At 48.1% G+C, this 20,019-nt stretch overlaps 2 protein-coding genes across 4 annotated transcripts in view; one reads left to right on the top strand and one right to left on the bottom strand.

The window, feature by feature from the left end:
* The window catches only part of TPCN1 (two pore segment channel 1), a 118,772-nt gene that overhangs the window by 47,447 nt on the left and 51,306 nt on the right, over positions 1-20,019 (top strand). The window lies entirely within an intron of this gene.
* IQCD (IQ motif containing D) lies at positions 633-19,716 on the bottom strand. 3 transcript variants are annotated; one of them, XM_066260519.1, is made up of 5 exons: positions 19,622-19,716; positions 6,067-6,885; positions 4,850-5,083; positions 3,078-3,149; positions 633-1,138 (listed from the first exon to the last, which is right to left on the bottom strand). In XM_066260519.1, exons 2-5 carry the CDS (start codon positions 6,724-6,726, stop codon positions 821-823), a joined length of 1,284 nt encoding a protein of 427 aa, XP_066116616.1. In that variant the 5' UTR covers positions 6,727-6,885; positions 19,622-19,716; the 3' UTR covers positions 633-820. The 3 variants fall into 3 exon arrangements, with proteins under 3 accessions (XP_066116616.1, XP_066116619.1, XP_066116617.1); XM_066260522.1 differs by having other exon boundaries at positions 3,078-3,146; XM_066260520.1 differs by lacking the exon at positions 19,622-19,716 and adding an exon at positions 7,259-7,270.

The following is a 20,019-nucleotide window of genomic DNA, read 5'->3' as shown; positions in this document are numbered from 1 at the left end:
TCTTTCCTCCTGACCAAACTAGAGGAGAGGCAACAGCCTGAATGTAATGATAAGGGGCTGCTGTGTCTGGGAAGACAGTTGGGAGTGGTGGGGACTGGGGCAGCCTACAGTCTCTGCCATCTAACAGGTGCTGCAGCTCAGCTCTAGAAGACATGCAGGCCCAGAGTAGCTGGATGATGAGACTTTTTTTCCAGAAAAGGCAGGAAGCTGGATTTCTGTATGATGCTCCCTGATTTTTTTCGATGCTAGAAATGAATTTTAAAAAGATATATTATTGTTCAACTACCTGAGCACCAAATAAAGCCAATGTGAGGCAGCTTGTTTAGGCTTTTGGGACCCCTGAGCTCTCAGTGCTGGGTGGGGGAGAGAGATGTGGGCAGGTGGACAGTCCCAGGGTGGTACTCAGGGCAGCCTGAAGCCTTTCCTCCTGGGATTCTCTGCCTGCCCCCAAACCCACTGCGGGCAGCCGTGGTGGGCGATATGTCCACCGTGACCATGGTGCTCTGGGCTTGGACCAAGGGGGGCTGCCGCTGGGGATGTGGCTCCCCGTGGAGGGGAAGGAAGGACAGGTTTTGTGCTGACAGCCCGGCCTGCACGCTCCCCTTACGGAAGCGGCATTTGCAGGGATGGACATGCATACAGCCAACAACCCTGGGTCAAATGAGATTTATTTGTAGGATGTGGTTGAATATTATTTTTAATTTTAAAAAGTGTGAAAGCCGTGATCACAGGCGTCCCTGTCCCAGTGGCTCCCGGGCCTGCTCTCTGGGAGGTCGGCGCGGTGAGTGCGCAGGGCAGGGCTGGGCTGTGGGGCGAGGGCTCATTTCTTGCCCTTGGCTCCCTTCTTGCCCTTGCCCTTTTTGCCCTTCTTGTCCTTCGCTTTGCCCTTTCCCCGCTTCTTCTTCTTGGACCTGAGCATGGAGCGGGCCAGGTAGCCCTTCCACACAGCCTGGATGAGCGTGGCGGCACGGACCATGCGCAGCAGCTCCTGCTCATCCTCCATCCTCTTCTTGGCGTACCTCTCCCGCTCCTCCCGGATCTGGGCAAACTCCTCCACCAGCACGTTGTGTCTGAGCCTCAGCTCCGCCAGCTCGGCCTTCTCCTCCTTGTGGATGCTGTCCAGCTCCTCGTACTCCTCCTGGGGAGGGCCGGGGCCGGGTCACCAGGCGTCGAGGCCAGCCTGCCACCCTCCTCCGCATGCACCCACCCTTCCCACAGGGGCTTCCGCCCCAGCACTAAGCCCTTCTGCCTCCAAGGCCCGGATGAGAGTGGGAGAGGTGATGGGGTTCACCATAGCTCGCGGTGGGACTCAACTGAAATAATCCCAGGAACGGGGAGAGAACACAGCCTGTGGGTTGGCCAGACTGAGGAGGAATCCCAGTTCGGCCACACCTGGACAAGCCTTCATTTTTCCTTATCTGAAACATGAGGACAATTCCAAACCCAGGAGGGGGAAGGGTGGGAGCTGTGTTCAGGATTAAATGATGGGATGGACGCACTTACTGGATGTGGTGCCAGGCACACATGGGGACATAAAAAATGCAAGTTGCTGCCACCTACGCTGTCTGTTTCACAAAGGCACTGTGAGTCGAGCATTCTCAGGTAACCAAGTCCCACAGTTCTTCCTTATGTCTTAACTACAGGCTCTCCTGCTGTATGTAAGTCACACCTGTCTTCCTCCCTCCCTTCCACTAATGCTTACCAAGCATCTATCAGAAGCGAAGCATTTGCAGAGGATACAGAGTTGATTGGGAACCCACCCCCCTCAGTGGGACCAGAGAGAGAAGAGCACAGCCTGTGGAGTGTCCCCATGCTGTAGCACTCGTGGTCAGCCAGCCAGACCCTGACTTGCCCTCTGAGCAGCACACCTGGCTTTGGACCACTCAGAGGCTGATGTCACCTCCAGTGCTCACCAGGTTTCCCTGGCCCGGAAACCAGGGCCGTGTGCCACTGAGATGATCACAGAACTGGGTGTAGGGCATATGGGCACCCGTGTTGTTGGCTGCCATTCCCCGAGCACTTCTCAGGGCCAGATCCTGTGCTGAGGACAAGCACTTGCAACAGCGGGGCCTCACTGAATCCCACCATGGTCTCAGCGTAGGTATGACTGCCTCTTGATCACGTGCAGAAAAGGGCTCAGATAGCCCTGGCCGGTTGGCTCAGCGGTAGAGCGTCGGCCTAGCGTGCGGAGGACCCGGGTTCGATTCCCGGCCAGGGCACACAGGAGAAGCGCCCATTTGCTTCTCCACCCCTCCGCCGCGCTTTCCTCTCTGTCTCTCTCTTCCCCTCCCGCAGCCAAGGCTCCATTGGAGCAAAGATGGCCCGGGCGCTGGGGATGGCTCTGTGGCCTCTGCCTCAGGCGCTAGAGTGGCTCTGGTCGCAACATGGCGACGCCCAGGATGGGCAGAGCATCGCCCCCTGGTGGGCGTGCCGGGTGGATCCCGGTCGGGCGCATGCGGGAGTCTGTCTGACTGTCTCTCCCTGTTTCCAGCTTCAGAAAAATGAAAAAAAAAAAAAAAAAAAAAAAAAAAGAAAAGGGCTCAGAAAGGTCAAGCCCCTGGCTTCAGGTCACACAGCTGGTGAGTGACACTAGAGTAGAACCTCCGAAGGCTAACGGGGCTTTCCCTCACTGCTGCGTCCCAGCACCTGGCACACCTTGAGCGCTCGGAAGATGCTTTCTGAGTGACAAGTGGTGGAAGCAAGCTCATGTCTCTGTCCAATGGGGAGGCCCTGGCTTGGGTGCTGGCAGGAACTGAGCAAGGAGGGAACAGAGTCTGGGATGTGGACACTAGATGGAGCCAGGATCACTGGGCCTGGTGTCAAGCACTTCTTAGTGGCTCACACTTCACAATCCTTCCCTTCCCACCTCTCCCCTCACTGCTCCAGGCTAGACAAACCCTTGAGGCTAAAGAAGGGGCAGGAAAGGGCCTACTGCAGGCCTATGTTCCAAGTCCTCCCTGGGGAGGCCCAGAACTTGGCCGAAACGATGGACTATCGCAGGGCCTCTCCTCCCATCCTCCTGTTCCTAGAGGATCTTGGGAAATACACTTGCGAGAGACATATGCAGTGACAAATACCTGCTTTTCACCCATCTCCATATCGTATTTCTGGATCCAGTTTTCGATTTCTGTCTCCACTTTATATTTCTTCTAAAAAAAAAAGTCCAATTATTCATTGTTTGACGGACTAGAATGAACAATACCGAGCACGCTCCGCCTCAGCCAGCCCTGTGGTGGATGCTTTGCCTATGAATCCACACAAGGTAGTTTTTCCTCTATTTGATGAGGAAACTGAGGATCAGGCATGCTAACTCACTTGCCCAAGGACACAGAGCTGGGGAATGGTAGAGCTGGCTTTGAAGCCAGCATTCTGGCCCCAGACCATTCTAAGCAGAGGGAGCAGCAGGTGCAAAGGCCCTGGGGTAGAAACAAGTTTGTTTGCTTAAAGAACAAGAAATTGAGTCCCTGTGTCTGGAATGGGGTGGCTGAGGAGGAGCATGGTCCCAGGGAGGACAGGGTGAGAAGCTGTGTCACAGAGCGTCAGCAGGGGGAGGAGTTTGGATTCTAGTGTAAGGGCAAGGGGAAGCCATTGAATGGGTTTAGATACAGTGGAAGGATGTGATCTAACTTTACTTTAAAAAGATCAGCTCCTGGGCCCTGGCTGGTTGGCTAAGTGGTAGAGTATCGGCCTGGCGTGCAGGAGTCCCAGGTTTGATTCCCGGCCGGGGCACACAGGAGAGGCACCCATCTGCTTCTCCACCTCTCCCCCTCTCCTTCCTCTCTGTCTCTCTCTTCCCCTCCCGCAGCCAAGGGTCCATTGGAGCAAAGTTGGCCCAGGCAGTGAGGATGGCTCCATGACCTCTGCCTCAGGCGCTAGAATGGCTCTGGTCGCAACAGAGCAACGCCCCAGATGGGCAGAGCATCGCCCCCTGGTGGGCATGCCAGGTGGATCCTGGTCGGGCACATGTGGGAGTCTGTCTGACTGCCTCCCCATTTCCAACTTCAGAAAAATAAAAAAAAACTTAAAAAAAAGATCAGCTCCTGTGCATATACAGGAATGCTATTTGGCCATATAAAAGAATGAAGCGCTGACACCTGGATGGACCTTGAGAACATGATGCTGAGTGAGAAAAGTCAGACGCAAGGGCCACATTATGTGTGATTCCTTTTGTATGAAATGTCTAGAACAGGCCAATCCATTGAGACAGAAAGTAGCCCCTATTCTGCACCAGCTCTCTATTATCTCGTTTGTTTTTTAATTGCTTTTATTATTTTTATTTACTTACTCATTTTGAGAGAGAGAGAAGTGGGGGAGGAGCAGGAAGCATCAACTCCTATATGTGCCTTGACCAGACAAGCCTGGGGTTTCAAACCGGTGACCTCAGCATTCCAGGTCAATGCTTTAGCCACTGTGCCACCCCCGCCGGGCTATTACCTTGTTTAAGTATTATAATAACACACAAAGACTGATTTGATCACTTTCATTTTAAAGATGTGAAAACTGAGCCTCAAAGGGAGTTAAGTAATTGGCCAGAGGTGTGTTTGCATCTTCAGTTCCTGTCTGGTATTCGACAAGGAGGGTTACATCCTCCCTGCAAAGCTCAGAGTGAGGGAACTTGCCCAAGGTCACAGAGTGGGCGGGCAGCAGGACAGGAGAGCCCCGGCTCTCTGCCCCCAGGCCCGGGGCCTGTGTATTGCACCCTCCTGCCTCCCGAGGGGTACTCAATGCTGGGCTCAATGCTGGGCATCCTGGCTGGCTGGGGCAGCCCTGCCCTACACACCGGACCTCCCTCTGCCCATCCCCTTGCCCAGTGGCTCCATCGTCCCCTCCTCCCTGCTTCCCTGGGCACCTTCCTCAGCGCCTGCTCCGCCTCCCAGTTCTCGTTGACCAGGTTGTGGAACTGGGACTGCAGCTGCAGCATCTCCTGCTGGATCTTGGCCACTCTGGCCTGTGAGGCCCGGAAGTCTGCCTTCTGCTGCTTCTCAGCCTCCTGCTTGGTGCGGAGGAGGCTGTTCTCCGAGAACTTGAGCACTTGGTGCAGGTGGTTTTTCAGCTCTCGGACCACAAAGTTCTCCTTCTCCACCTGGGACAGGAAGAGGAGAGACTCTGTTAATACCTAAGTGACCATTAGTCACCACAAGAGAAGCTGGCCATTACTGCATTATCACCAACCCCGATGTGCATAGGGACAGCCTGGGTGCAGGCGAGGAAACAGAGGCGGAAGGGGGTTGAGTTGTCGGTTCAGGGTGGTGTCGCTGAGCTGGCATTTGAAGCCAGGTCTGTCTGACCCAGAGCCCAGGTTCTGGACCACCCTGCTCTATTTCCTGGCAGGAGTGAGGGGCTCAGGCATGCAGAGTGAGGCCACCAGAGAGGCCTGGGACTTTGGGGGATCTCGAACCAGCCAGGCCTTTTCCCATCTCGGGATCTAGGTACACACACTCCCCTCCACCTGGGACAGGGTTCTGCAAACAAAGGCCCACAGGCCAAGTCCACCTGGCTGCCTGTATTTGTAAATAAAGTTTTACTGGAACATAGTCCATTCATTTATGGGTGGCTTGTGGCCGCTTTCACATTATAATGGCAGAGTTGAGTTCAGCGGTTGTGACTGAGACCTCCTGGCCCCCAAGTCTATAAAATGTTTACTCTCCAGCCCTTTGTAGACAAAGTTTGCCTACCCCTGGCCTGGAAGAGTGTTCTCTGCCTCACCGGCCTGGCTCGCTCCCTTCCATTCTTCATGTTTTGATTTTACCATCCTTGACCCTTGTGGTCTGAGTGCGGCTCTCCTATAGCTCTCCCTTCTAGCACTTTCTACTTACCCTTCGTTGTATGTCTCAAAACTATCATTGAATCAGCTCTTTGAGACCTACCTTCCTTACTGTGAGCTCCATGAGGCTGGGACCATGTGGGCTTATTTATAAGACCTGGCATCTAGTAAGTACGCAAGACCACATTCGTAAAATAAATGAAAACATCTACGTAAATCACTGGGGGGAGACCCAGCTGCCAAAAGATTTGAGCTCTTCCGTGTGGCTCCTTCTATAACTTGACCAATACTGTAAGCGATACCTCCGCAGCCCTGGTCTTCATCCTCTCCGCCAATTCATTTTCAAGACCCTCGATGACTTCTTGGTTCCTCGTGTTCCGTTTAGTGATGTCCTGTATGAACTGAGCCTTGTCTCGAGCTTCCATGGGACTGGTGAGTAGCTTCTCAAACAGGAAACCCCGGAGCTCTATCAGGCTGTCGATAAGACTCTGGGCTCCCGCACTTATGCCCAGTGCCTGCGTCTGGAAGAGCCTGGCAGCCTGTGGGTTAGTGAGCAAGAGCCTCAGGATATTCTTGGTGGATTCTTTGACCTGCTGCATAAGTGGGGAGAGGCGGGACTTCCGCAGCTCTAGGGAGGGGCGGTGGTCTTGGAGCCACGGTTCCTCCTCAAAGTCTTCCCCCTGTAGCCGCCTTTCTTCCTCCTGCAGGTAACTGATGTGGTCCAGGAGGACCCTGCAGAGGTCCTGGTGTTCTCTCACCGCCTTCGCGATGTCCTCTCCCAGCACGCCCTCCAGGTCTTCTTTATTGGACGTCACGTATGACAGCAGGGTCACCAACTCCACCTTGTGGATGGTCTCGTCCAGTACGGACATGATCCTCTTGGTCTCAATAGTGGTGAGTTTGGTCATAGAGGGGACCAAGGGTTTTAGTGGGGAGGCTGGCTTTTTGGGTGACTCCGCCATCAGTCTTATTCTGCTGATGTGAGGGCCTTGGTAGAGAGGGACCACGGTGAGGATGTCTCCAGCTATTCTGTGAGCAGACTTCTCTGTCTCTGTATGCCCTGGGAGACAGAGACTTTGGTAGACTAGATGGGTCTCCCGCTTGTATTAGCCCTGGACAGCCTGGAAAAAGGAAGGAGGAAGCAGTGAGTAGAGCTGTGGAGACATTGGTATGGCTGGTATGGCCATAGCAACCATAAACTTGACATTGAGGGCTCCTCTTCATGGCTCTGAAGCTTTTATACTCAACCTCTCACTGAAAGCAGTTTGTAGCTTTGTGACAGTGTCAGGACCCTGAGGATAGGAAGGCCAAGCGTGCAGGTGGGTCTTGGGCACATGTGTCAGGCAGGGACCAACCAGGAATGCTGGCATCATTCTAAGTATTTAAATACAGAAAACTGGTCATACAGGTGATGGATGAGTTGAGAGGCCAACCGGGGCAAGGTAAAGCTCTCCCCTCCCACACCCCCAGCAATTGTCAGTGGCAGAAACTCACCACAGAGGGAGGAGGTACTGAGCTTTCAGATAAAGGTCACCCAGAGGAAGCTAGAACCCCAGCCATTTCCTGTCCAGGAAGAACTGCAGCCCCTAGGACCTGCCAGAAACATAACCCAAAGCAAAGAGGGAAGAAATACTCTAGATTTTTTCTTTGTCCTACCCTCTAATCTAATACCAATGCCTCCCAGAGGGTTGGGGGGGTGGTGGGCAGAGGACAAGGACAGAGCAAATGGGACTAGGACTAGGACCACCAGCACAGCACACCTGCGCAGGTATTTAAGCACGGATTTTGAGAATTGGGGTGGAGTGAACAATGACTTCAAATGACTTTAAAATACAATGTTTAAAAACTGTTTTGCTTAGAGCGATGTCCTGATACGTCTAGGTTGCAGGTTCGATCCCTGGTCAGGGCACACACGAGAAAGAATCAATGAATGCATAAATAAGTGGAACAACAAATCGATGTTTCTCTCTCTCCTTTCCTCTCTATAAAAATAAATTAATAAAACATTGTTTTGCTAAGTGCCACATAGAATCCTGGATTGCATTCTGGAAGGGGAAAGGGACGGTTAGTAGGGAAACTGGTGAAATCCAAAGGAAGTGGATAGTTGAATCACTAGCATTGTATCAGTGTTAATTTCTTAGTCTGGACAAACATGCCATGGTCATGTACGATGTTAACAGTAGGTGGAGCCCAATGAAGGGCATACAGGAATTCTGTGCTGCGCAACTTTTCTGTAAAGCTCCAACTATTACAACATAAAAAGCCTATTTAAAAAAACTGCTTCAGCCTGACCAGGTGGTGGCGCAGTGGATAGAGTGTCAGACTGGGATGCGGAAGGACCCAGGTTCAAGACCCTGGGGTTGCCAGCTTGAGTGCGGGCTCATCTGGCTTGAACAAAGCTCACCAGCTTAGACTCAAGGTCGCTGGCTCAAGCAAGGGGTTACTCGGTCTGCTGAAGGCCCATGGTCAAGGCACATATGAGAAAGTAATCAGTGAACAACTACGGTGTCGCAACGAAAAACTGATGGTTGATGCTTCTCATCTCTCTCCGTTCCTGTCTGTCTGTCCCTGTCTATCCCTCTCTCTGACTCTCTCTCTGTTCCTGTAAAAAATAAATAAATAAATTAATTAATTAATTAATTAATTTTAAAAAACCTGCTTCAGAAATATCTATGGGGGCAATCAGAAATCAATAATTTGCATTGCCTGCGTGACATGATGGCTGAGAGAACTATCTTTGCAGCAGCCCCATTTGGGTTCAGATTCTTGCTGGGGGACCTGGGGCTGGTTATCTAATTCCCCCTAAGCCTGGGTTTCTTCAGCCATAAGATGGGGATCTTCAGATTCAATGGGAAGTTTCTGGCACAGGGCCTGGGCATGGTGAGTGCACAGTAAATAACTAATATTATTAGCCCAGGCTTCAGCGATATCCCAGTCTGAGTCTCTGGGCCCCACTGGAGATCCAGATGTGTCTAATGAATGCTGACCTTGGGTGTGACACATAATTTTGCTACAATCTTGGCTAGAAAGTCACTAGGTCCAGGCCACACACACAGCCCTTGCCCTCTGCACACAGCTCCTGCCCTCTGTACACGGCCCCTGCCCTCTGCACACAGCTCCTGCCCTCTGCACATGGCCCCTGCCCTCTGCACACGGCCCCTGCCCTCTGCACTGACGCTGCCCATCGCACCAGGTTTAAACTCATTGTGTTCTAGCTGCCGTAACTAGAGCAGACTGTGGACAGGATGTCTAGGCTTCCCATGATCTGTTTCTTCTTTGTCAGGTGATAGGTCCCCGATTTTCTTTTGAGGAATGCGTCCTCTCTCCCACTGCATGCAGTCTTGGTGGGACTGCCAATCAGAGCGCCCCACTTTCTTCCTCCTGGGAACTCTGAAGAGGGACACAGGGATAGGAAATGGTGGGGGCTGCCGGATGCCAGTGGTGGATTCCTGAAGATCCTGCTGCCAAGATCCACAGAACCTCCTCAGCCGCTGTCCTCTCTGAGGGCCGGTTCGCTGCCAGCCTTGCCAGCACCGTTTTCTTCAGCCAGGGTCGGTGTCTGTTGCTTGCCATCAGAGAACCCTAGCTGGCGACCTAGGCAACTGACGACACAGGATCGAGGGGGCTCCCGGGAGACCGTGGGGATGGAGATACAAAAGCCAGGGAGAAGGAAGTGATATCTGAAGGCACAAAAGACGTCTTCTTCAGTTCACCAAACCAAAGAGTAAACAGGAAGGGGAGGGAATCAAAGAAACACCTAAAGCAACTAAGAACAAGGAAGAAGAAGGGTAACCAGACCAAGTGCTGAGGCAGCTTCGTTCCTTGGCCAGGCAAAAATGGATCCCAAATTAGAAGCCTCTGGGAATATGCGCCCAGAGAAGAGCATCCCTCCTATCCTGCTCTCTTCCTTCAATCTCCTGAGTTCCTGTAAGGTTTTTCCTGAAAATGACGTTCTACAGACAGCCGTGGACCATCCTCTCTGAGGATGAAGGGTCTTTGCCCCATGGCCACAGGATGAATGGGACCAAAACATTTAACAAACACACTTCTTCTCCCCATCGTCCCCCAAAGCTTGCAGGCACACATCAAAACGCCCAAGTTCTTTGGGGATGGCGGCTGGAAATGCAAGCGTGATGTGAAATGTTTCCAATTTGCTTTCAGCCAAATTACCTCTTTTGCTCTAAAGGGCAAACTTGTTTTCTTTGATTATGATGACGCCCATCAGTTCTCGACAGCTCATTTGAGTGAACAAGAAAAAGCCCGTGGAACCAGGATTGGGGGAAACACGTCTGATTCTGATGACAAAAATCACTGGAGAATCTCTTTTCCTTGAATTCTAATATGATCATTTCTTGTCCTTGTTAATGCCACCAACCTTAATATTTAAATAATTTCCAACTTCATCCTCTCCTTTGAAAATTCCTGCCCTGAGAGTTGAAGCAAGATTGTTAATGGATGGGGAACTTTAATTGGATCTTCCCTTTATTTGTCATTAATTCTGCTGATGAACTTTATAAATGGAAATATATCTTTATCATGCAAATTATTTCGAGTCTTCATTCAAGTGGGCTGGTTGGGTATTTTATTACTTTCACTCTCAGAACATTTTGAAGGAAAAAAAGAAAAGGTTTGAGGTAAATTATATCCCCCCACTTCCAGGGAAAAAGGGGAAGAAAACCCAACCTTACAACCACCCCACAAATCTAACAGGTGCGTGGAGAAGTCAGAGGGTGTTAAGAAAACTGGAGGAAGTGTGTGTGTAGAGGGGTCTCTCGTTTTAAGGAGTGCCATTTTAATATTGGTTAATTCTTGGGAACATACTCTGTGCCAAACACTATACTAAATTCTTTGCATGAATTAACTCCTTTATTCCTCACAACAACCTTATGAGGTAGGAGCTTTTATTACCTCCATTTTATAGACGAGAAAAGGGAGGCAGACGAAGGTTAGATGTTTTTATTAATTTACAGCTAGTAAGTTATAGGGCTGGGATTTCAGCCCAGGCCGGCTGTCTCAGGAGCAAGCAACCCATAACAATTCTGTCTGGTCTCCCTATTTTAAGATTGACTTCTCTGGTGGACACAGAATGATTCTTTGCTGGTCCACTTTCTTTCTTTCTTTTTTTTTTAAATATATTCTTTTATTAACTAATATGAGATGCTCCTTTTTTTCTTTTAATTTTATTTATTCATTTTAGAGAGGAGAGAGAAAGGGAGAGGGAGAGAGAGAGACAGAGAGGGAGAGAGAGAGACAGAGAGGGAGAGAGAGAGGAGAGAGAGACAGAGAGAGAAGGTGGGGAGGAGCTGGAAGCATCAACTCCCATATGTGCCTTGACCAGGCAAGCCCAGGGTTTCAAACCGGCGACCTCAGCATTTCCAGGTCAACGCTTTATCCACTGCATCACCACAGGTCAGGCTGCTGGTCCACTTTCAATGAATCCTGTTGAGTAGTCTTAACAGAAGTGTTTAAGATTCTGTTCCTATAGCAGCCAATCTCCTTAACAACTACAAATATGAATATTCATAGAAGTTGTTTTATATGTGTATGCACACACACACACACACAACTTGATCTTTCTACTGCCACGAAGTGCTCCTACTGGTGTTATGTTCTCATGGGGACACACAGGATTAGACACAGGTTGCAACAATAGAGTGTCATCCCATCCCTTTCTCCTTAAGGAAGCTTATCAGAATGCAAGTGAGTGAGAGTGACTAAGTTCTTTTAGGGGAAGCTTGAATCACCTCTCGTTGATTTTTATATTTTGAGTCAATCATTCACAATACCTTGGAACTTAGTCTCAAGGAATTACTAAGACACATCTTATAACTGATCACAACACAGGGATCGTGGGTGGCATGATGCCGCACCATACAGATGAGGAAAGAGGCCTTCATGAGGGATAGAACTAGTTCAGTGTTGCCCAAGTCTCTCTCATTAGCATGCCACCTTTGTGATTTATGCCAAATCTATATAAACCAAGTTGTACTGTTTTCAACTTAATTTTTTTAAGTATACTTTCATTCTTAAGTACTTTTCATTAAAAAGGAAACTTTCTGCCTGACCAGGTGGTGGCGCAGTGGATAGAGCGTCGGACTGGGATGCGGAAGGACCCAGGTTCGAGACCCCGAGGTCGCCAGCTTGAGCGCGGGCTCATATGGCTTGAGCAAAGAGCTCACCAGCTTGGACCCAAGGTCGCTGGCTCCAGCAGGGGGTTGCTCGGTCTGCTGAAGGCCCGCGGTCGAGGCACATGTGAGAAAGCAATCAATGAACAGCTAGGAAGTCGCAACGCGCAACGAGAAACTGATGATTGATGCTTCTCATCTCTCTCCGTTCCTGTCTGTCTGTCCCTGTCTATCTCTGCCTCTGTAAAAATAAATAAATAAAAAGGAAACTTTCTATTTCCTCTGTAACTGAAAAATCTGTATCACTTTCCTTTAGGAGAAGATAATAATGTCTACATTCTGATATTATTTCATTCTAGCTAGATATTATTACAGCAGGAACAATGAGTTTGAGACCTCATCTCTGTTGTCAAAAAGCAAGGTTAGCAAGTGGTAGGGAGATGTCAAAAACATACTACCCAATCACTAATATCAGGAAGGAAGGAGGGGCCGTAACTACTAATACCATGAATGTTCAAAGTACAATATAGAAATATTATGAACAACTCTATGGCCACAAACCTGATAATCTAGGTGGAATGGGCCATTTCCTTGAAGGACACAATCTACCCAAACTGATATAAGGAGAAACAGCTAACCTGAATGGGTCTATATTTATTTTTTTAAATGAATCAATAATTAATAACCTTCTACAACAGAAAGCCACATGCCTAGATAATTTCACTGGTGAATTCTACCAAATATTTAAAGAGGAAATGATACCAATTCTCTGAAATCTCTTTTATAAAACAGAAGCAGAAGGGATACTTTCTAACTGATCCTATGAGGTAAGCATTACCCTGAAACCAAAATAGACAAAGACATTATAAGAAAGGAAAAGTACAGACCAATGTATCTTATAATATAGCTGCAAAAGTCCTTAGTAAAATATTCTCAAATTGAATCCAACAATGTATAAAATGTATTATCTACCATGCCAAGAGGGGTTTATCCTAGGTCCGCAGGCTGGTTCAACATTTAAGAATCATTTAGTGGCCCTGGCTGGCTGGCTCAGTGGTAGAGTGTGGGCCCGGCATGTGGAAGTCCCGGGTTCAATTCCCGGCCAGGGCCTGATCTGTGGTGGCACAGTGGATAGGGGTGTCGACCTGGAATACTGAGGTCGCCGGTTCGGGGCCCTGGGCTTGCCCGGTTGGGGCGCATGTGGGAGTTGGGGCTTCCTGCTCCTCCCCTCTCCTCTCTCTCTCTCTCTCTCTCTCTCCCTCCCCCCCCCCTAAAATGAATAAATAAAAATAATTTTAAAAAAATCAATTCCCGGCCAGGGCACACAGAAGTGCCCATCTGCTTCTCCACCCTTCCCCCTCTCCTTTCTCTCTGTCTCTTTCTTCTCTTCCCACAGTCAAGGCTCCATTGGAGCAAAGTTGGCCCTGGGCACTGAGGATGGCTCCATGGCTTCCACTTCAGGTGCTAAAATAGCTCTGGTTGCAACAGAGCAACACCCCAGATGAGCAGAGCATCACCCCCTAGTGGGTTTGCCGGTGGATCCCAGTTGGGCACATGTGGGAGACTGTTTTTCTGCCTCCCTGCTTCTCACTTCAGAAAAAAAATTTTTTAAAAACAGAATAATTTAGTGTAAGCCATCATGTTAAGAAAAGAAAAAGGGGGCCTGACCAGGTGGTGGCGAAGTGGATAGAGTGTTGGACTGGGATGCAGAGGACCCAGGTTCAAAACCCTGAAGTCACCGGCTTGAGCGCAGGCATCTAGCTTGAGCACAGGGTCACTGTCTTGAGCAAGGGGTCACTTGCTCTGCTGTAGCCCCTGGTCAAGGCACGTATGAGAAAGCAATCAATGAACAACTAAGGTGCCGCAATGAAGAATTGATGCTTCTCATCTCCCTTCCTGTCTGTCCCTATCTGCCCTTCTCTCTGACTCTGTCTCTGTCTCTGTCAAAAGAAAAAAATATACCACTAGATATAGAAAAATCTTTTGACAAACGCCAGCACCCATTCATGATTGAAAAAAAGAAAGAAAAAACCCTACTCAGCAGATTAGGAATAGAATGGAACTTGATAAAGGGCATTTACAAAAAACCTAACATCAGACTTGTGAGGGAATAGGAGTTTCTGCCCCGAGCTCAGGGATAAGGCAAGGACGTACCCTCTCACCACGCCTGTTCAACATCGTACCAGAAATCCTAGCTAATGCAACAAGACAAGAAATGGAAGTAAAATGTATACAAGTTGGGAAGGAGGCAATAAAAACTACCTTTCTTCACCAGTGACATGATTGTTTATGTAGAAAATCCCAAAGAAGCAACAAAGACTCTCCTGGAATTAAAAACTACAGCAAAGTTGCAGGATATAAGGTTAATATACAAAATCCTTACTAACACCAAGCCAAGACTTTCTCACTGATGAAACTGGAATGAAGAGACCTGAAAAGGGTCTTCGGCACAGCCTGCTCACCCCAGGAATCAATGTAAATCACTTTAGTGCCATGTGTGTACACCTCTTCCAAAACCAAACACTTCCTTAGTGCCAGCCTTCTATTGAAAGTCCACATGTATTTCTAGGTCATTAGATATTTCCTCATTGATTTCTTAGCTCTGATTGAGATCTTGTGCCTTCAGGACTCCATTCTTGGTACTTCCCATGGCTTGGGGGGAAAAAAGAAGACTGCTTTCAGCTAAGATGTGAGAGAGCTCAGAAAAAATGGTTTGGGGTAGGAGGTATGGCTGGGGTGGAGATGGCAGAGTTTTTACAAGAAATAGAACTCAAGGTCTTTGTCTCTTCTCCCCTAATCTTGTAATTTGTGCACAATTACAGAATGAATAAAGCCATGTTGCGGAATTCACGATTTGTATAGCTGATTTCATGTACTTGTGACAGTTGTCGTGTTTCTAAGAGGTACAATGTCCACCCCACCCCCAGTGCCCCTGGCACCTAACACTGTCTGCTTCATCCTTACACTGATGTTCTATTTAGGACTCAAGGAAGTCCCTAATGTGTAAGGAATCCCTCGGTTCTGATTCCACCGCCTCCTTGCTGAGTTAACAGGCAGAAGCTGTCGCTACGAATCCTCTGTTTTTCCCCACCATGCACGGAGCACCATCAGTACACACCGAAATAAGTTTATCCATCGGTAGATTTTTTTCTTTAGCGAACTCAGTGAAAGACTTGAATAAATCCTCCCCTCTTGTTGTCTCTTTCATAGGCAAAACAGCAAGACTTTCCTCATGTAGTGTGTCACCAGCAGCATACCTTGCAATCACGCTGAACTAGGATAAATGGCTTACGTCTGTTGACTCATCCAAAGCGAGAGAGAAAATGGTGCTGCATTGATGTCCTTCACTTGTGTTGCCTCAATTTGATTTGCCATCATGATGATACGATCATGAACAGTTCTTGCCGACAGAGGCATGTCTTTTATTCATTTGATTATCTTGTATTTATCCAAAAAGTTGTCAAAAAGTTCATTGGCAACATCAAGCATGAATGTTTTGGCATACTCCCCATCTGTGAATGGCTTTCCGTTTCTCACAATTGCTAAAGCACCAGCAAAGCTAGCCGAATTCCAGTCACCTTGTTGTGTCCAAACACGGAGTTGCTGCTGACTAGCTTGCACTCTGCACAGTAGCTCTTGACATGCTTTCTTCCTGCTGTCCCCCGCTGGATATTTTGATGCAAATGTAGTATGGCATGTGTCGAAGTGCCGCTTTATATTTGACTGTTTCATTGATGCAATTTTATCATTGCATATTAGACACACTGTAGAACCTGCTCTCTCCACAAAGGCGAATTCTCTGTCCATTCCTGCTGAAAAGTACAATAATCCTCATCTTTTTTTCTTTTAGCCATCTTCTTCATCAAAAGGGTTTCTGGAATTAGCTAGCTGACTACTTGATTAAAAGGAGGGAAGTTTACTTCCTGACCTCACAATGACCCGTGTACATTATGCATTATCCAATAAAAATTTGGTGTCCCGGAGGACAGCTGTGATTGGCTCCAGCCACCCGCAACCATGAACATGAGTGGTAGGAAATGAATGAATTGTAATACATGAGAATGTTTTATATTTTTAACGTTATTATTTTTTTATTAAAGATTTGTCTGCGAGCCAGATGCAGCCATCAAAAGAGCCACATCTGGCTCATAAGCCATAGGTTCCCGACCCCTGTTCTACATTATCCATGTTTTTCTGTGAGTGATGGAGGAGAATAGAGACCCATTAACCTACTCACCATTCTCCAGTTTCTTCCTCCTTACAAATTAATTCATCATGATGTTTAATTCCTCTTTTGGTTAAAGTGTAGCTTTAGAAGGTGTTTATTTCAAGTTATATCCAATTGTGGATAGTAACATGTTGGTTGCTTCAGATAGAAGGAAGACTTTTCTAGTAATAAAGTTAGAGTTCTTCTAAAATAAACTTCCCTTGCTTAAAAAATATTTAAATCAGAAGCTTATAGAATGCAAAACACTGGCCTTTCCTGTCTGAGAGATTATGTTGAAGAAGTGTTTTTTTTAAACCGAGGGTTGTACCTTTTTAGTGAAATCAATTTGCCAGTTAAAAATAAAGAGAATGCATTGCATGTAGTAAGTATTCATTTGTAATTAAGCATGTGTCTGCTGGGTCCAGAAAGAAAAAGTATTTCATTGGTTTGTGGTCATAAAAAACAACCTGTGTTTGTAAGCCTTCCTGTTAAAGGCATTAGATTGGTTATAGGATGTTAACCTGCTGCTATTATTGATATTTGAGAGCTGAGGTCAAAGAGATACTTTCTCCTGATTCTTTGTATTTCAAATGATCTTGATTTGTAATTGCTTTTGCTTTCAGTTCCAGTAGGGCCTGAAGGGAAAAGGAGTGTGTGTGTGTGTGTGTGTGTGTGTCTGTGTGTAGCTTTTGCCTTGCATAAAAATACCAGTTTCTCTCTCTCTCTCTCTTTAATTAAGTGAGAGGTGGGGAGGCAGAGACAGACTCCCACATGCACCCAGACCAGGATCCACCCAGCAAGCCCACTTGGGGGCAATGCTCTGTCTTCTGGGATGCTGCTCAGTTGCTTGGCAACTGAGGTATTTTAGTGCCTGAGGCAAGGCCATGGAGCCATCCTCAGTGCCCAGGGCCAACTTTGTTCGAATTATTTCAGCCATGGCTGTGGGAGAGGAAGAGAGAGAGAGAGAGATAGAAAGGGGGTGGAAAAGTAGATGGTCACTTCCCCGGTGTGCCCTGACTGGGAATTGAACCTGGGACATCCACACACTGGGCCAGTGCTCTAATGCTCAGCCAACCAGCCAGGGCCCCAGTTTCTCAATTATCACATTATTGACATTTTGGGTCAAATAATTCTTTGTTGTGGAGGCTGTCCTGTACATTGTAAGATGTTTGGCAGCATTTCTGACCTCCACCTACTCAATGCCAGTAGCACACTTCTCCCAGTTTCTGACCCATAGGAGACAAAATGTCTCCAGATATTGCCAAATGTGCCTGCGGGGGTGGGAGTGTGGTGTGGAGGTGCCCTAGTTGGGAAACACTGGGCTAGACCACAATGGCCTTGCCCTGCTATATAACTGCTGGCCTCCCCATCCCAAGTCTAGTGCCCCTTCCAGGTTCAAAGGAAGGCCTGTCCAAGTCTGGCCCAGCTCTATCTGACAGGCTGACATTGTGTTATTTAAAGCCACCATCAGTTACAGAACCAAGATCAGAGTCACAGCTGGTATTAGGAGACCTGGGTGCACGACTCGCCACTATCAGAGGCTCTGGAAATAAGTCTGGGAAGCCTCTTATCTCTCTGTCACCTGGAGGTACACCTGTGCTAGCCACTTCAAAAGAAGCTGGGTGAGGATGGATGATTTGATATATGAGGAAGCTTTTCGGAGAGTTAAAAGCCCTCTTCAAAGGGAAGTGTATAATATGTTCAGGCATGGCTCAGGTGGTACATTGGCCCCAGTACCCTAAGCTCCTCTCTCCTATGGAAAAAGGAAAGTGTGTAGGGGCAGCTAGCACTTGAGCAGGCAGGAAAGACTAACCCCTTTAACTGCATGTTTCACTGCTGACCAAGTGAAAACCCCAGGCTAAAACTCTGGCATTTATGTTGGACCACATATGCCTGGAATGGGTTCCTGAGGGAGGCCATGGGCAGAGCCAGGGCAGAGCTCTGTCTGAAGTGCCCTGGGTAGCCCATTCAGCTCAGAGGTGGGGTGATTGATACTATGATCCTGCAGCATCTGTTAGAGCTGCTTTCAATCAAAAGGCCGTTTGGGGCTTTCTGAGTGACGTCTGGGAAAGGGATCAGCAGGCTAGATCCTTGGCTTCTACTAACAACGTTTTTATATTCAGACAAGACAAGAACAGTGTCCTCAGAACTCACACCCCTTCTTATTCTTGACTTTCCCACCCCTTTCAGTCCTTGACCTTTTGCCCTGTCTTGGCCTGGTAATTCTAGTTATGAGTCTCACTTCCTCTTGATCACCTTACAGAGGAACTACAGGATGAGAGAGTCTCCCTGATTCGGTTAGAAAATTCAGCCATCACAGCTTTCTTCATTACTTTTCTAGGAGAGGGTTTGTTGACCTCCTCACTCCATCATTCAGGAAGTGAATCTCTGCAGGTATAATTTCACATTTTATCTGTATTTTAGTATTTGATTAATCTCTCTCACACACATTAGACCAATTCCATCAGGGAAGGAATGAAGTTTCTTTTATTGACTACTCCACTCCTGCACCCAGCAGCAGGCATAGTAGGCACTCAGCAAATACTTGTTAAATATATGAACATTTAGAGCATGGAAAGAGATAACTGTTGGAGCTATACTGCTCACAAAAATTAGGGGATATTTCAAAATGAATATAAAGCAATAAAAAAAAGAAGCATTTGATTTTTTAAAATTAAACAAGAACAGAAAAGGAAATGACAAGTCAAAGAAAGTTGTTCGATTATGCAAATGAGATGCAAAACCAACTTTTATTTCATATGCTGAAAATACTGGGGTATCTGCACGTTCCCTAATCCCCTAATTTTTGTGAGCAGTGTATTTTAAGCAGGAAGAGGTAAAACTGGATGTATTTTTTTTGGGGGGGGGGATGCTACTTTTCACTGAGCACTTACCTTGGCTCTACGCCAAGCTCATTTAATCCTCACAACAAACCCTGGGTCTTCAGTATGTAAATGAAATCACACTTTAAAGATAGGGATGGGAATTAGATTTTAAAGTTTTAGCACCAAAGGCAAAAATTGGCATAATCAAAACGACCTAATTTAAACGCATTCAATGGAGATGCCTTTCATTGCATGCTTACCCCAGAATGTATGGCCGTTGGGCGGAATGGTAGGGCTTAAATACCATAGGTGAGTGGACCAGTGCGGTCCGCCAAAGAGTTAACTACCCACCCTGATGTTGTATGAAGATTATAGAGTCTATAATATACCCTACCCTCTTAACCCCCAGCATCTATGTTTGATTTGAAATTAGTTAACTACGATGTGACTCTACTTGACTCCACGTTTCAGGCATGAGAAAGGGGGACCATGAAGATGATAAGCGGAGGGACAGAGTGCAGGCGGGGACACTGAAGATGTCCAGTGGTCCTTGTAGGCAGGGGCTGGAGAGCAGGGACCTGGGGCGGGGACGGGATTGCACTGGGGGCTCACTGATTCCTCAGAGAGCCAAGAGATAGCAGATTAGACGCCTTTCCGCACCTCCCCGTCATCCACAGCCCTTCCGCACCTGGTCACTCACCTGCTTCGAAGGCTCCGGGTTTCTCTACCCAAAGCTACCTACGAGGGTGTGAGCGCGCGCGCGCGCGCGCGTGTGTGTGTGTGTATATGTGTGTCGTGTGTGTGTGTGTGTGTGTGTGTGTGTGTCCCCGTCCTGCGTTGCTAGGTTACCCGCCAACCTCAGAAGGCGGGACTCAGAGCCTGACTGATTTTCCTTTTCACCATTTAATTCCGCGCAGTTACTTTCACCTCAAGGCTTGACCAATCAGGGACACGATCTCTCTGACTCTCTGAGTTGGGCGGAATGTGTAAAGCGGGCAGGAGGTGAGGGGAAAGGGGCGGAGCTTCTTAGTCCCGCCCCTTCGCTGGGAGGCGGGCGGGGAGTCCTGCATCGGCAGCAGGAGAGAGCTGGGGAAGGAC

The sequence above is a fragment of the Saccopteryx bilineata genome, chromosome 2 (assembly GCF_036850765.1).
Source record: "Saccopteryx bilineata isolate mSacBil1 chromosome 2, mSacBil1_pri_phased_curated, whole genome shotgun sequence".
Taxonomy (NCBI): Eukaryota; Metazoa; Chordata; class Mammalia; order Chiroptera; family Emballonuridae; genus Saccopteryx; species Saccopteryx bilineata.
Note: the sequence above shows the minus strand (reverse complement) of the source record. Positions and strands in the feature narration are given on the sequence as shown.

Excerpts from the sequence above, each read along its gene's own strand:
- IQCD (XM_066260519.1), bottom strand. The coding sequence starts at position 6,726 with ATGGCGGAGTCACCCAAAAAGCCAGCCTCCCCACTAAAACCCTTGGTC. Across the intron at positions 5,084-6,066 it reads TGAAGACCAGGGCTGCGGAG|GTGGAGAAGGAGAACTTTGT; the intron begins GTATCGCTTACA and ends TTCCTGTCCCAG. Across the intron at positions 1,139-3,077 it reads TGGAGATGGGTGAAAAGCAG|GAGGAGTACGAGGAGCTGGA; the intron begins GTATTTGTCACT and ends GGCCCTCCCCAG.